Source organism: Calliphora vicina, chromosome 4, assembly GCF_958450345.1.
Source record: "Calliphora vicina chromosome 4, idCalVici1.1, whole genome shotgun sequence".
NCBI lineage: Eukaryota > Metazoa > Arthropoda > Insecta > Diptera > Calliphoridae > Calliphora > Calliphora vicina.
This window is the reverse complement of record NC_088783.1, coordinates 43,946,670-43,962,719: the sequence shown is the minus strand read 5'-3', so window position 1 is coordinate 43,962,719 and position 16,050 is coordinate 43,946,670. Positions and strand designations below refer to the sequence as shown.

The 16,050-nt window shown below is 30.5% G+C and overlaps 1 protein-coding gene across 1 annotated transcript; it reads right to left on the bottom strand.

Annotated features, from left to right (window-relative positions):
- Positions 1-1,239: 1,239 nt before the first annotated feature.
- On the bottom strand, positions 1,240-15,310 carry LOC135958389 (histone-lysine N-methyltransferase set1-like). The gene is made up of 4 exons (XM_065509292.1): positions 14,985-15,310; positions 7,607-8,581; positions 1,312-1,399; positions 1,240-1,249 (listed from the first exon to the last, which is right to left on the bottom strand). The coding sequence occupies exons 1-4, from the start codon at positions 15,217-15,219 to the stop codon at positions 1,240-1,242; spliced, it is 1,308 nt and encodes a 435-aa protein (XP_065365364.1). The 5' UTR covers positions 15,220-15,310.
- Between the last annotated feature and the right edge of the window lie 740 nt (positions 15,311-16,050).

Genomic DNA, 16,050 nt, shown 5'->3' with positions numbered 1-16,050 from the left:
CTACAATATTTTGAAAAGGAAATCATGAAATGATGCATTGTTTATTTGAAAAATTCAGGTGGTAGTAGTGTCGAATTTGGGTATATTCAAGCGAATTCATTAATATTTGCTTTTTGAGTTTGACGTTATCAAAAGTTTGAGAATTGTCTTGAATGTTCGAAAATGCATGAATTCACCACTAGTACCACCTTTCAGCTTCGCCTTGGTCAAAACTATACGAATTACCATAATTTCGCATAATTTTTCTTCGGCTTTTCAACTGCACTAACATTCGGTATGTCCCTCATGCATGTATGTATTTAAACGAGTAAAAAAAACTAATATATGATAGCCATGCAACAATTGGCTGCATTTAGATTTTCTTTGCTTCGTATTTCTATCTAGATTTTTCATTGTAGTTTTCTTTTCTTCAAAATATAAGATTTTATTTATAATTTTTTTTTATTGTACTTGCTGCTGGTACTTATTGCAGTTTGTCTTTGTGTTATTTAACAACAAACAAAACAACAAATATGAAGGGAAAAGCAATAGAAGGAGAACAACAAAAAATTCTACTACAAAGGTAATAAAATACAACAGTCATACTTCAAGGATAAATAAAGTATCATGATGATGCTTTTGCTGCTGCCAACAGTTGTGTGTAGAGTTTAAGACAACAACACACGAAAAGCAAGCTAAAGCTGAAGAAATTTATTTTCAGTTTTTTCTTAGCTAAACTCAAATAAAAAAAGAAAATAAAAAAGAAGTGAAGCTGTTTTATAAAGATGATATTTTTGTACTTATAAAATTAATTCAAGCTTTTAACTTAATATTTATTTCTTACAAATCACGCAAAATCTCATAGATATAAATGTAATATATAATACTTACACACCTACAAATACTGCAATATGTGATTGTGTATAGACAAATCTTAGAAAAGTATAGACTTAATGTTTTCTACGAATCTTTGTACTTATATATAAATGATATTTATGTAAAGGGTCATCTAAGTTATCAGCATCAGTGTTTTTCTTTTTTGATTCACTTGCAATAAATTTTTTTTGCTATGGCTAAATCTATGGGAACTATGTAGTCATATTTATTATTGTATTAATCAGCTATCTCTAATCTAAATTCTATAGCATTTCAATGACAATATTATAATCTAAGCTGATTCATATACATATTTTTATACATTTAAAAACACAATAATATAGAAATATATACCTTTTTAATTAAAATTTATTTGATTAGCTCTTAAATGCATCTTAATAGTTTTTATGTTTTTCTTAATTTACAAACTAATTGTTTTAATTTAATTGCACTCACCCTTGCTGACTCTGCGTATCACTGTTGGATGCAATCGACTTGGATTGACTTTCACTGCATCGTACTGTTGTATCAGCAATTAAATAATCTGCAATAAACATGAGAATTTTATTAATCCGCTCTAGTACAAGCAATTTCATTAGATTGTACGCTAGTGTGTTTTTACTTCTAAGAACTAAGTTAATTTTTTTAATTGTTTAATTACGGTTGCTTCGCGGTATTAAATTCGCAATTAAACGAAACCAAATGATAAAAATCTATTAAGAAAATAATTGTTTTACTAGCTTAGAATTGCGTAAAGAAATGTAATAGTAATTTAAGGTGGGGTTTAAATAATAGAAATAAAAGATGTAAGAACTCATAAGTTATACTCATTTCCACTCATTATCGTAATGTACCCATGTAAAAGTAGCAAATTTAGCAATAATTCTACTATAGGCAACACCACAACAACAAAATATATTAAACAACTGGTCAGATTTGCATGACAAAGCTTATTAAAAATATGTAAAATTAAAATAGTTGATAGTTTTGACATAAACAAATAAAAATAATTCTTATTAATAAATACGATATTCAACAAGATTTGTTTTTTGCAATACTAAGCATAATTTAAATTATTTTTTTTAGAATTCAATCTTTTAAAGCATGACAAAAATTTTCCGTGTCAAAAAAGTTCGCGCTAAAGGGTTAATATTTGAAAAACTCGATATAAATTCCAATACGTGTTATTAAATTGATCCTTAGATTTAATCAAAATGGAGCAACTGCATACATAGCTCAACCGTTTAAGACCGAATTACGCCTAAAAATTTCCTACAGTCTCATTTCAAGAAACTAAAGCAGTTAAGATGTCAAGAAATAATTATTTGCAGAAATTATAGTTATTATGTCAACAGAAGTATTCGGAAATAGCGGCAGAATACACTAATTTCCAATTTAAAGATTTGGGCAGTTAAAATTATACCTTATGCAAGGGCGTATTTTTAATATTTATAATTGTTTTTTTCAGAATTGTTATACCTTGTTGGAAAGGGTATCTTGATCAGATTCTATATTTGTAAAGTGTTTTGTACAAATTGTTAGCAGATTTGAAATTTATTTATTTAAAATATATAATGTTTTTTGGCTTACCTACGCAACTTTGACTAGGATTTTAACTATTGGCGCCGTTTGCCGCCGATCTAGTTTTAACATAGAATTAAAGCTTAACTTATTATCTAAAAGATATATCAAAATTAGCTGCCTTTTGGTGCCTATAAACAAATGGCATGTAAAAACGTTGAGCAACTCAGAAATTTAAAAAAAAAAATTATCAACTTTTTTTGATTTTAGTTGCTTTTCGTAACTTATTTTGCTATGATAGATTATACAAATTTATAACTATATAAAAGTAAATTTAGTTGTTAACAATTTTTAATTTTCAAGGTAAATTTTTTCGAAAAAGTTCAATAACATTTGCAAATATAAACCGATTTTAACAACTAATGTCTCATTTTTGTCTATGTAAAATTATCTTTAAATTAGGGTTTCATAGAAAAAAATTAAAATAACTATTGTTGAATTTGAAAAATTACAAAAAAAAAATTAAAAAAATGCTAAACTTTTTATAACTTCATGAAATATTCAGATATTTACGAAAGATTAATTCGATGCCTCTCCATAATTGTTTAAAATTTTTGAATGGGTCTAAAAATATGTGAGTAACAGGTACTATTACTTTTATACAAAAACTCAAAAAAAAAGCAAAAAATTATTTTTAACCGTAATAACTTTTTTTTATAATAATTAGATTTTTATGATTAAAAATACATATTAAAGCTTAAAGTCTCACCTATTCAACAAAGGAAAAATCCTCATCCATTAAAATTTTATAGATTTTTGATCCGAAAATTACCAAATTTTTCCACTGTGCAACGAGCACGTCATATTTTTAATAAAATTCAATGGGCTTTCAAATGAAAAAATATTGAATAAATTTCATGCATTACAACAAAAATTATTTACAGCTTGAGTTTTAATGTAGCAAAAATCATCAGCCACCCTGTATTTATGAACATATATTCAAAATACTCTATCTTAAAAAGCACAACTTATTAGGAGAGTCAAAAAACTGTTTTTTATTTGCGTATTGCTTGAGTATTCTACAATATTTTTTCAAGCAACACTGAATCTGATATATATTTGTATTTTAAAATTTTGCATTATTTGGAACTTTATAATAGATAGATGATTTTGCTTCTCAGCAGTATTACCTGTTTAATAAAAATTAATTTTTTTGAATGGTTTGAATGAAATTGCGCAAACAAGAAGTGTTTTCGAGTTTAAGTTTTGGACGTGGACCTCAAGGGCCAACCAGGGGCGCGACAAAGGGTCCTCAAAGTAGGACACCTCGGGTATGTTACATTTTTAAAACGATCCAATTTCTTCGTTTGTGTTCCGATTTCAAAAAAATTACAAATAGAATCTTCTCATTGAGCACAACAAAAAACCTCATCATAGCTTATAGCTTAGGAGATATTCGCATTTGAAAATTAAATTTTCAAAATTTTTAACCAACCCACTCCACCCTTACACCCTTAAGAAGGCGATTTTCGCTAATGTTTTGGCAAAAAATAACTTTTTTTCTTTTTAAGTTATCGCAAAGAATTTCTAAGAGGATGTTTAAGAAGTTTATACTTTCTGAAAGCTAAATTTTCAAAAATTAAAAATTGTTATTACCGAGGGGAACAGGTCCATTCAAAAAACACCTATTTTTATGTAAAATTAAACTTTAGGGCAAAAATTCTCAAATCGCATATTCAATATCAAAATATAGTAACCCATTTTAGGACCCAATATGTTTCTAATTATTCTGTAAAGGGTTCCGATTATCTCGACTTTGGTATGGATATTATAGCCAAAAACCTAAAAATTCCCATTTTTGTAATTTTTCAAGACTTTTTTGGGAATTGCGGGATTGCTGATAATAAATTTCTAAAATCCATTTTTATTTATCCATTTTAAATAGAAAAATCTACATAGCTTTGAAATTTAATTAAAAAACTATTCATAAATAAAAGTTTAATTTCAATTCGAAAAATTCAATAAAAAACTTTTTTTGACATATTTTTGTCCATGTTTTCATGAATTTTTAATTGTTAACCCCCAGTAACACGAAGTCTGGTTATGTTTTAACTAATAGTTATATTGACAGTTTTCATACAAAAATAATTTTAACCGACAGTATAATTATTAGTTAAGGCATAACCAGACTTCGTGTTAATGGGGGTAAAAGTTATATATATTTTTGAAAAATAGAAAAATAGCTTGAACGAAATTATATTATATCGCATTGTAACATTTTTAATTCTATGTATAAATATCAAAATAATCAAAAAATCCTACTACTGTAAAATTTGTGTTTTGTCGCTTACGATAATTTGTCGCTAAGGGCTCGATATCGTCCCCTTAACCCTTTCGCGATTTTGTTGCCACATGGCAACATCAACTTTTTAGCCTGATGTTCTTTTCTGAATTAATTGTTCTATATGTATGTACTAACATCAAATAAAAAAATATTTATTTTGGGCAAAATAAGTAGGTAATAATGGACTTTGAAGTATCCTCTATATGCATCAGTATTTTCTGGAGAAAAAAAGCGATTTTTCTAAAACACTTTTTATACCCTACACCACCATAGTGGGGAGGGTATTATGCGTTTGTGCAGATGTTTGTAACGCCCAAAAATATTAGTCTAACACCCACCTTAAAGTATACCGATCGACTTAGAATCACTTTCTGAGTCGATTAAACGATGTCCGTCCGTCTGGTTGGCTGGCCGGCTGGTTGGCTGGCTGGCTGGCCATGTAAACCTTGTGCGCAGAGTACAGGTCGCAATTTTAAAGATATTTCGATCAAATTTGGTACATATTACTTTTTCGACCCAAGGACCAAGCCTATTGAAACTGGCTGAAATCGGTCCATTATTTCACCTAGCCCCCATACAAATGTCCCCTCGAAATTGGACTTTATCGGTCATAATGTTTAATTTATCTATGTATCTACACAAATTTCTTTCCAAATAAGTTTTATATATACAAAATTCATGTCACCAAATTTTGTTACGATCGGTCCATAATTAGTCATAGCTCCCATATAGACCCGCTTCCGAAAATCACTTTAACGTGCATAAATCGATTAAAAATGTTGGTATACACACAAAATTCAACATAGTTAACTTTAATATAGACATAAATCACACGACCTAATTTTATGGTGATCGGTCCATAATTGGTCATAGCTCCCATATAACCCCCACTTCCGAAAATCACTCACGAATATAAATTATTGATATTTTAAAAGAAAAATGTTTTTGCTCATTTACTTGGTGTAGGGTATTATATGGTCGGGCTTGACCGACCATACTTTCTTACTTGTTTTAATATAATTTTGCAATAAAATTATTTTTTTCATGATATACATAAAAAACATATTATTTTATGGAAAAAAACATAAAACAATATTTTTTAAAACCGCATTATTATGTAATTATTTTTTTAAAATCGGATTGTTGACATGTGGCAACAAATCATCGTTGCGTATACGAGTCGGTAACAAACGTTACTTTACTTTTTGGTATGGAATTCACTTGGCCATCATGAAATTGAAAAAATTCTAGTAAATTTTGAAAAATAAATATTTTACTAGATTTAATAGAAACCTTTGACCAAAGTGATTCTTTTGTCAGGCAAGAAATTTTGCGGGAGGATAGCTATGAAGTTAATATTGAATATGAAGAAACAGAAGTTGTTGAAGATCAATGTCCCTGGACTACACCAGAAGTAGGGCTGAGCTGCAAGCGTCCAATCTTTTATGAAAAACTGTACTATTTAAATTTAATTTATTTTAAGATTACTTGCAAAAACCTTTAAAAATTTAAACTTGTAATCAAAAAATTTTTAAAATCAATACAAAAACCCAAAATTTTTTTTACATTGAAGAAAATTGTAGCCATATGGAAACGGTCTAAAAAACTAATTAGAAAAAATTTTTTTTATTTTTTTTTAATTTGTGTTTCTATGATCAAAAATATGTCATTTGTGGCATTTACACTTTGATTTAAAGTCATGTCGTTTTTTTGTTTTTCTTTTAAAACCCCTACGAAAATCCCCTTGCATTTATACGATGCCTTTTTTGTCAACCACGTTTGCCTTTTTTTGGCATATAATCGTATCAACAACCAATCAGAAAAGAGCTCAAAGCAGAATATCAAAAAAAGTCTTGAAAAACAGAAAACTTGCCTTTTGTTTAGACGTCACAATTTGTTAGTACAACAAATAAAACATGATTTTTAGTCATGACTTAAAGTCATAATGTAAATGCCCCCATTCTTATAAAAATTATATTTTTAAAACACACCCAGAAAAATATGAAGCGAAAGGGTTAATAAATCAATAGTGTATTTGTGTAATTAGAGCTCTGGAACAAAAGTAATATATCAATTGATATTTTGATTCACTTTGTGGAAGTAGAATTTCACCAATTCTTGACCACATATAGAAACAGTTATGCAGATTCTTATTATGAAATAAAAAAATAATGGTGTATATACTTATACACTATTGTTTTATTGAGGGCACGATATATGGTTGAACTTTTTTTTTTCAACATTTAAAATTTTACATTTTATATTGAACAAATCTATACCAAAATACATTTAATTTATTGTTTAATCTATCGTTTTAAAGTTTTTATTGCGAACTATTTTTGTAAACTTTGTATTTCCAATATTGAGTCGGAAAAAGTCATAATTTCTGCTCTGTACCTTCATTTCTTACAAAATTATTATATACAGTACATTATATTAGTAATATAAGCAGTAGCTTTTAAACTTTTTTAAAACCTATAAAGCTTTTATGAAAACATAACAAAGTGTATATTCGTAAGTTATATACATATGCTGTTATTCTATCAATAGTCAACATTTACTTTAACAGTTTAAGTTTGTAATTTAAAAATACTTTTACCAAGTTCTCCAGTTTAAATTTACTACGGAATTTGTACTAAAATTGTTGCAGTTTATTTTACAAAGCTTTCAACCCTAAATAGTAGTAAATGTATGCGAACATGAGATAATTTATTTTCCCTGTATTGCTTACTTATCTAAAAAAGCTTTAATCTTCTGTTGTTGTTGTGGAAAATTCAATTTTACAAAGCTTTTCACCCTCAATAGCAGTAACCGTATGTAAGTACTTATCTTCCCTGTATTTCTTACTTAACTAAAATAAAAGCTTTTATCTCTACACAAACTTACCCTTCTGTTGCTGTTGATGAACTTGCGGCTGCTGCTGTATTTGCTGCAATTGACTTGTTGGTATAAATTCCTCATGTTTCTGGTCGCCTTTCTCCTCATATTTAAGCTTATACTCCGAATGCTTTCGCAGCGACATTAAAAGCGATTGTGTACGTGGTGGAATCTCTGGTGGTGCTGGCTCTGGTGGTGGTTCAGTTTCTTCACCACCCGACATATGCAACTCATCCAATTCACCATTTATCCCCGACACACCAACACCATTTAACATGGAAGCATTTGAGCTTTCAATATTTGACTCAGAAAATTCACGTAATTCCATTTGAAGTTGTTGCAATTTAAATTTATCACGTTCATTACGACTGTTTGCATTGCTTAGGGTAGCATTACTATTGGAAGACGTAGCACTGCTGGATGAAGTCATGCCACTTGTACCACGATTGCCACCGGCACGACCCGATTTCGAACGATGTGCACGCGTTGAATTCGGATTTAAACTGTTCGCCGTCGAACTAGCGGGCATTAAAAATGCATTATTCATTACGGACTGCACGGCAGTAGCGTTACCCGTTACAAAGTCAGTGGCGTTTTGCAAACGATCCAGTATGGCCGAACTACCCGAAAACGATATGCGATCACTGAGAGAGTCGGAATTCGATTGCGAATCGTATTTGGGGTTGAGAAACGGATTTGTACTACGTGTTGTCGTAGGGAGAAACCCCAAATTGGCATTATTTAGAAATTTATTGTTGGCAGTCGTGGTTGTTGTTGGTACGGTTGTGGGCGTATGCATGTTGGCAGTAGATGTTTGTTTCAGCGGCGAACAGAGCTCAGTGCTCTCCTGTTGTAGATGCTGTAAATACGATTGGCTGGCATTGGCATTTAAAGAGGCATCACGATGCGATGAGGAGGGATATTCATTCAGTCGTGAAGATAAGTGTTCTTCGTTTTCGAAGTCGGAATTGTAGCGATCGAGATCTAGGTAGAAGAAATTGAAGGAATGCAATATTAGTAGATAATATAATCAATATAGCTATATTTTGAATAATATTTATTGTTGAGTAAGTAATTGTATTGTAAAAAAGCAACAGGAGTTTCAGGATATTTCAAAGTCATTAAAAATATTTAACTAATCATATTATGATTTTAATAATTTGTTTGTGGCGTTCTAATAGACCGCATGCTATTATATAAGTGTTTAATTTCGGGTGCTATTTTTTTACATTTAAATTATCTCAGCCAATAAATCTGGCTTTATAACTATGTTTAATGGAGCTGAAAATTGATCAATGCCACATAAAACCTAAATGATTTTCTGGTTTTCTACCATCCACAAAATAACTATATTCAAATCTCCTTCACTTTTTGTTTTTTATTTATTATGCTAAAAATTTATTAAACCAATAGCCTGTAAAAAGAAAACCACCCATGGCGTTGTATAAACGAAAAACTCTTTTAAATTTCATTTCAATTTTTATTTCATTTAGAATAAAAGACAAATACATAAAAAACGAAACTAATTGTTTTAAACCCTTTACTATAACACTGCAAATGAACTCAACCTTAAAATCTGTGAACCCAGTCTCTCTGCCACTATCCACAAACTAAGAGGGGCCACCAGTTAAATGCAGAAAAAAATGTGATATAGACAGTACAAAATGCTTGTAATAAAATGAAATTAAAAAAAAAGAATTAAATTATTTTCATCACTTCTTTAATCTCTGTGGAAATCCTCTTATCATAGTATCGCTAATTGAAAAAAAAGAGAGAAAGATTTGTCCTTCTCTATGCACAAGGTTCATAGAGAAAAATGAACAGTTCGCACATTTTTTGTTTGGTTTTTTTTGTTTTTTTTGGTTGAAATAAATATAGAATAAATCCAATTTTACTTCATAGATATTTATGTGAGATACATAGCAACATACACGGGCAAAGCAAAAAACGTTGGTAACGAAAAACATAAAAACCAGCACCAATTGGCCAGGCCAGTTAAAACTGTGTTTGTGTCTATGGGAAACTAACAAAACGTTATAACTAATGGCGAGTTGATATCTTTTTGCTTAGGTACTCTACTCTGATTTAGGTATTAACTGTTAGAAATTCTGTAGGCATCTAAATTTTTAGACATAGCAAGAATGTTAAGGTTATGTACCATTTTTTTCAATAAATAGTTTTATATATTAAATCGCAACTACTAATTTGGAGCTGTCACAAAACTTCTGATGGATAAAGAGTTATTGCAATTTAGAAACGAAAAAGGCCCAATTGTTACGGTAGCTTTCAACTTAAAATAAAAAACGCTTAAAAAGTGCACAGTGGTTTCCAAATTTAAAATTTTTTTTGTTATCGAAATTACAAATTTAAACTAATTATTCTAAAATCGGAAACAGTTTTAGATACTATGATCTATTTGAAATCGTCCATATTTCCACTATATGGGCAATATTTCACAACATACTAAAATTTGAATTGGATTTGACATCCCTAAATCGAATATCTATTACAACCTTTACATTTTCTATCAAAAAATTTACCATTGTATCAGATTTCATTGCGATATTTTAACCATAGAGAAACATAGACCGGAAACTAGAAAAAAACTCAAATAATCACATAGTTTTTTCTACTAATACATTCCCACCACTTAGGTTACTGACAACTGAGTTAGGACTTTGATAGGAGAGTTTCCGCTCTAGGTATATTTTCTATGATTTTAACGAACAATCCTTATATTGACTATTATATATTTATGAATTCTCCTATAACGCCCATGAATTCCTCACATTTCCCCATACAAGACCCAAGTTGCAAGGGTGGGTCAATAAGTTCGTGACTTATGGAAGTTTCCGCCTATTACCTGGATGGGCAGCACTGCTCCTGTCAACAGCACTGACTCCTGTCAAAATTTGAACAATATGAGTCATTTAGTTTGATAGCAGACTAGCAAGCTTCATAAATACTATGGAAACACTGCACCATTAATTTCAATGGTACAAAAGTGGATTACTAAAATTAGTTTTGGCCGTATAAGTTCGGAGGTCTTTATATCCGAAACAATTGAAACAATTCACGATAAGGTGTTGACCGATGGAAGATTGAAAGTGCGAGATATTGTGGAAGCCAAAGTCATCACTCGTTGTTTAAATTTTGAATGATCACTTGTTCGCTCACAACCGGGTGCACAAATGTAAAGTTTCAATGAATTAGGGTACAAAATGCACCACCCAATTCTCCGGATTTAATTCCGTGAGTAACTAAGTATTTCTTGTTTTCAAACCTGAAGAAATGGATCGGTGGAAAGAGATTTCAACGATGAAATCATTTCCACAAAACATGATGGCCTCGACAAATCTTATTTTTTGGAAGGGATAAAAAAATTGGAGAAACGTTGGACAAAATGGATAGAGCTCAAAGGGGATTATGTTCAAAAATAAATGATTTTTTTATCCAAAAACCTGTATTTCATTCAAAACGTCACGGATTTATTGACCCATCCGTGCATTTTGGGGTTTCGAAAAGTTAATTTTTACATACAGACGGACAGACAATGCTATATCGACGCCGCTATCTATAGTGATCAAAAATATATCGTGTCAAGTGAAACAACTTCTGAAATCTATGTCTTCCTATCGGGATGAAAGCACCAAGATTAGTTCTATTGGATAATAATTCTGACACAATTTTTCAACATGATCGGTGGAGAACTCTCTGAGTTAGACGGGGTCAAAATTTGACATTTTAGCCAAGAAGTGTTTTTTTCTCATCCATGTAACTTATTACCTTTAAAAAAAAATTAAAATTTTTTTGACATTTTTTTTCCGAAATCAAAAATTTTGTTGACTTTTTTTTCAAAATGGTCCTTTTTTTCTCAAAAGAAAGCTTAGATATTTCCTTGGAGACTCTTTTGGGCGCTTAGTGGAATGCGAGTGGGATATCTATCAAAATAAATATTGTGTAACTCAAGACATTCAATTTTTGATATTTTTTTTGCAAAATCAAATTTTTTTTTTTAAAAAACGTAAAGATTTTTCAAAGGGGGCACGGTTTGTGGAACTTCTGAGGAGTATATAAAGGCGTTTTATATAAGTATTTGATATCGGTGAAAACCTTAGGACCTGAAGATTGATATTTTTGTAAAACTAAATAATTCTATAAATATTTTGGAGGTCATTTACCTTAAAAACTAGAGAAATTAAAATAAAGAGATTTTGCATAAAGAAAAATATAAAATTTGAATTAATGTCAAATTTTACTGGTTGAAGATATCATAACAAAATTTGAAATTAATATAGACTGAAATATTTGTAAATCAATGACATTACAATTTTTGAAATTTTTTATTTTCAAATACCGAAATTCCTAAAACGAGAAAAATGTGTTCCAAAATCTGAGTATTTTGAGAAAAGTGCCTACTCAGACGTTAGTTACCGTGTGATAGTAAAATAACTTTGTAAGTAATTAAAAAACATAAAGGGTTATACAAGTATGGAGGTTTTTCGAGGATCGGTGAGTTGCCTTTTTACAATTTTTTACTCTAACCTAATTTTTGTTTTAAATTTGCCAAATTTAGATTGGTCTGGGTGATGTTGAGTCCGCTTAAGGGAACCAAGTTTTACTTTACACGCTTTTGCATTAAGTTCTCTTTTCGGATCATATAAAAATTGTATATAGGTTCGAAAGAAATTCTACAAAAGAAAAAATATATAGGGTTTTTCGGGGGAAAACTTAAAAAAGTACGGCCGTTTTTACATGTACCAACGCACAGTGGCGCCATTTGAGTTTTTTCGTTGCAAAAATCATAACTTTTGAACTAAATGAGATAATAAAAAATTTAGTTTTTTCGTTAGAAAAATCATAACTTTTGAACTAAATGAGATAATAAAAAAATTAGAAGGCATGTGATAGATAATTGATCAGTCTATAAAATAAGTGTTTGAAAATGGTTCTACGCATTTCAGGTACATACTAATGGGTTAGCAAAATTGAAATTTATGAAAAAATCAACTTTATAGGAAGTAAAATAAAATATTTTTTAAATTTTTTTATTTTTTATTTTTCTTTTTAAAGGCTTTTATGATTTAAAATCATTCCAGAAAAGATTAAAAAAAAAACAAAAAAAATTGGAAAAAAATTTTTGGTTGATTTTTCACGGTTTTCACGTTTGGATCCATGTCTTTTTCAAAATTTTACCTCTAGCAAAAAATGAGGCAAGGACAGGCAGCTGGAAAGTTTTGCATTAGGTAAAGGAATAATTAACGAACTTATTTTGAAAATATGGCAAATATAGAAATTGATAGTTTTTTTTTATTTTCCATCAAAGTTAAATATTGAAAAAATGGATAGTTGGTAAATATCGATTAACTTAGACAAATACAAAGCAAACTGTTTTTTATTATTTTCTTAATTAATAGATCTATCAATAGAATCAAAAATAATGACGATCCTTTACTTAGTTTTCTATACATTGTATCTGAAAGCGGACCAAATTCCTAAAAATGGTCTGTTTTTTTGATATATCTTTTGAACCAAAAATCTAATTGTAATAAAAGTAGCATATTTGAAACCTTTGGACTGTAAAATAGGTTTATTCGCTATTTTTTAGGGGCACACGGAATTTTTGATTTTTGCGAACTCTCTTGTTATACGGGCGCCACCGTTCAACGTTGGATGCGTGTAACTTTTTTTAGAGACTAGATAACTGTTGTTGTTTTTATTTTATTTAGATATGATATTTTAAAAATAGATTTCGGCCTTCCATATCTAAAAATCCATTAAAAAAAATAAATCTAAATATCTCTTAAACTAATAGAGATAACCTTCACATGTGAGCATATTTTATGTAGATCTTCTCAAAAACTATTTATATTTTAAATTTCAGGTCATTCTGATCATAAACGGATTTTTGGCGATTTGTTTAACAAATTTGAGACTCGAGCTGATCAACTTCGAGGGGCAACGCCCTGGACCCTAATAGCCCTAGGCAGCTGAAGAAATGTAAATCAACCATGTGAAACTTAGTAACAATATCTCCATAAGTTCCCGAGATACCGAAGTTTTTCCAAAAAAACGTTTTTAAACCACTGTGTGGTGGTGGAGCCGAGCATTAATATTTCTTGATCGGGTACTTAATCGTTTCGGTTATTAAAATTAGATCCTAGGTTGTGTGATTTAACCTAGTTAAAGTTCATTGCCAACAAGCCTAGAGCCAACCGAATATTGAAGAATTCTGGCTTTGGGCTGCATCAGCGAAATTAATCCACATATATAATATATATTGGTCATGTGCATGAAGACCCTTTTTTCCGATATATAAACTTATCCTTTGTAATTTATGATTCAATAAGAAATAACAATCTAAATATAAAACAAGTAAGAAAGTATGGTCGGTCAAGCCCGATCATATAATACAATACACTAAGTAAAGGAGCAAAAACATTTTTCTTTTAAAATTTCAATAATTTATATTTTTGAGTGATTTTCGGAAGTGGGCCTTATATGGGGGCTATGACCAATTATGGACCGATCACCATTAGGTCGTGTGATTTATGTCTCTATGAAAGTTTACTATGTTGAATTTTGTGAGTATACCAACATTGTTAAGCGATTTATGAACGTTAAAGTCATTTTCGGAAGCGGGTCTATATGGGAGCTATGACTAATTATGGACCGATCGTAACAAAATTTAGTGACATGAATATTGTATATATAAAACTTATTTGGAGCGGAATTTGTGTAGATACATAGATAAATTAAACATTTATGACCGATAAAGTCCAATTTCGGAAGGACATTTGTATTGGGGCTAGGTGAAATAATGGACTGATTTCAGCCAGTTTCAACAGGCTTGGTCCTTGGGCCGAAAAAATAATATATACCAAATTTTATCGAAATATCTTCAAAATTGCGACCTGTACTCTGCGCACAAGGTTTACATGGACATCCAGCCAGCCAACCAGACGGACGGAATTCGTTTAATCGACTCAGAAAGTGATTCTAAGTCGATAGGGTATAAATATCTTTTCGTTTGACGACAAAAATATATCAATACATTCTTCTTTCGATTTTAAACCAATATAATTCGCATTTAAAGCATTTCCCTTTTTGGATGAATCTGTTTTAAATAGTCGACCACCACCTACAGTAATTTATTTACTGGTGTATGTTACTATTCCCCCTTGCACCCCATTCATTTTCCTAAAGCTTTATCCTTTTGCAACAACAAATATTTACACAGATACAGATACCGGATACAGTCATATTTTATGTTGCAAGGCTAAAAAGTGCTTAAATGGACGAAGGACTTATTAAGAGAAGACTAGCTAACTAACTAAACTAAACTACAGCCACAACTACAACTAAACTAAAAGACTAAACGACTTACTTGCCAATTGCTGACTTTGCAATAACAGCTGTGCCAACAATTGCGTATCGAATGCTGATGCTTGACCCGTATTCTGATATTCGTCCTCACTGCTGCTGTTGTAGGCATGTCTACTGTGCCACTCAGCTGAACGCTGCCGTCGTATGGCATGTTCGCCACCAGTAAAATAATATTCACTTCCGCCACTACCGCTGCCACCACGTTTGCGGCCAATTGTCCCCGAATGGCTGGACATTATGATATCACGATGCGAGTGTAGGTAATGTCTTCTTTGGTGTTATATTTCTGTTGGTCTTGTCGTTATCGTTGATAACGTAGAAGGCGTGCTGTTGCTGCTACTGCCGCTTTAGGCCATCTATTTTTGAAAGATATTTATACTACGTATGATGGCAGCCAATGTTTCTGCTCAGTTACACTCTGATTCCGTTATTCCAGTTGAATATATTAATGTGGTTATGTTTTATGTAAAAAATAACAAAAAAAAAACTTCATATATTTGCTGGTGTCTTGGTGATAGTGAGGGTGGTAGTGGTAGTAGTCGTTGGTAGTGCCGATGATGAGTTTCTGATATGGAGTATGTTGTTGTGCTGGTTATATAGGTGGGTATCCTTGTTTGTGTTGTTTTTGCCGTTTTACTGGCAACTGTTTTTGATTTATTTACTACCAAAATAATGGCATTCATACAAAATGTTTTAATCATACTTTAAACAATAAAAGGACATGTCTTTGGCTATTTTTCTTTCTTTAACACATGTGTTGTCCTGTGGACTCTTTGGGTCAGGCTTTTGCTGCTGCTGTAACTCTGTAACGATAAGAGAGCACAAATAATTCAAGTTTAATTAAAAAGTTCTTTTACAGTTTGTGATTTATTTTATGAAATACAGAGTGTTTGGTGTCTTTTAAAATAAGAATTGAAAATGTAAGATATTAATTTGCATTTACAGATAGTTATTTGTAAAATATTTAAGTCTTAATATAAAAGTAATTGCTTGATATGGTAGAGATATTTTGTAGGAAAATGTTTATTTCGTTTTCAGTTTTGCTTAAACAGCTAAAATTAGGAACA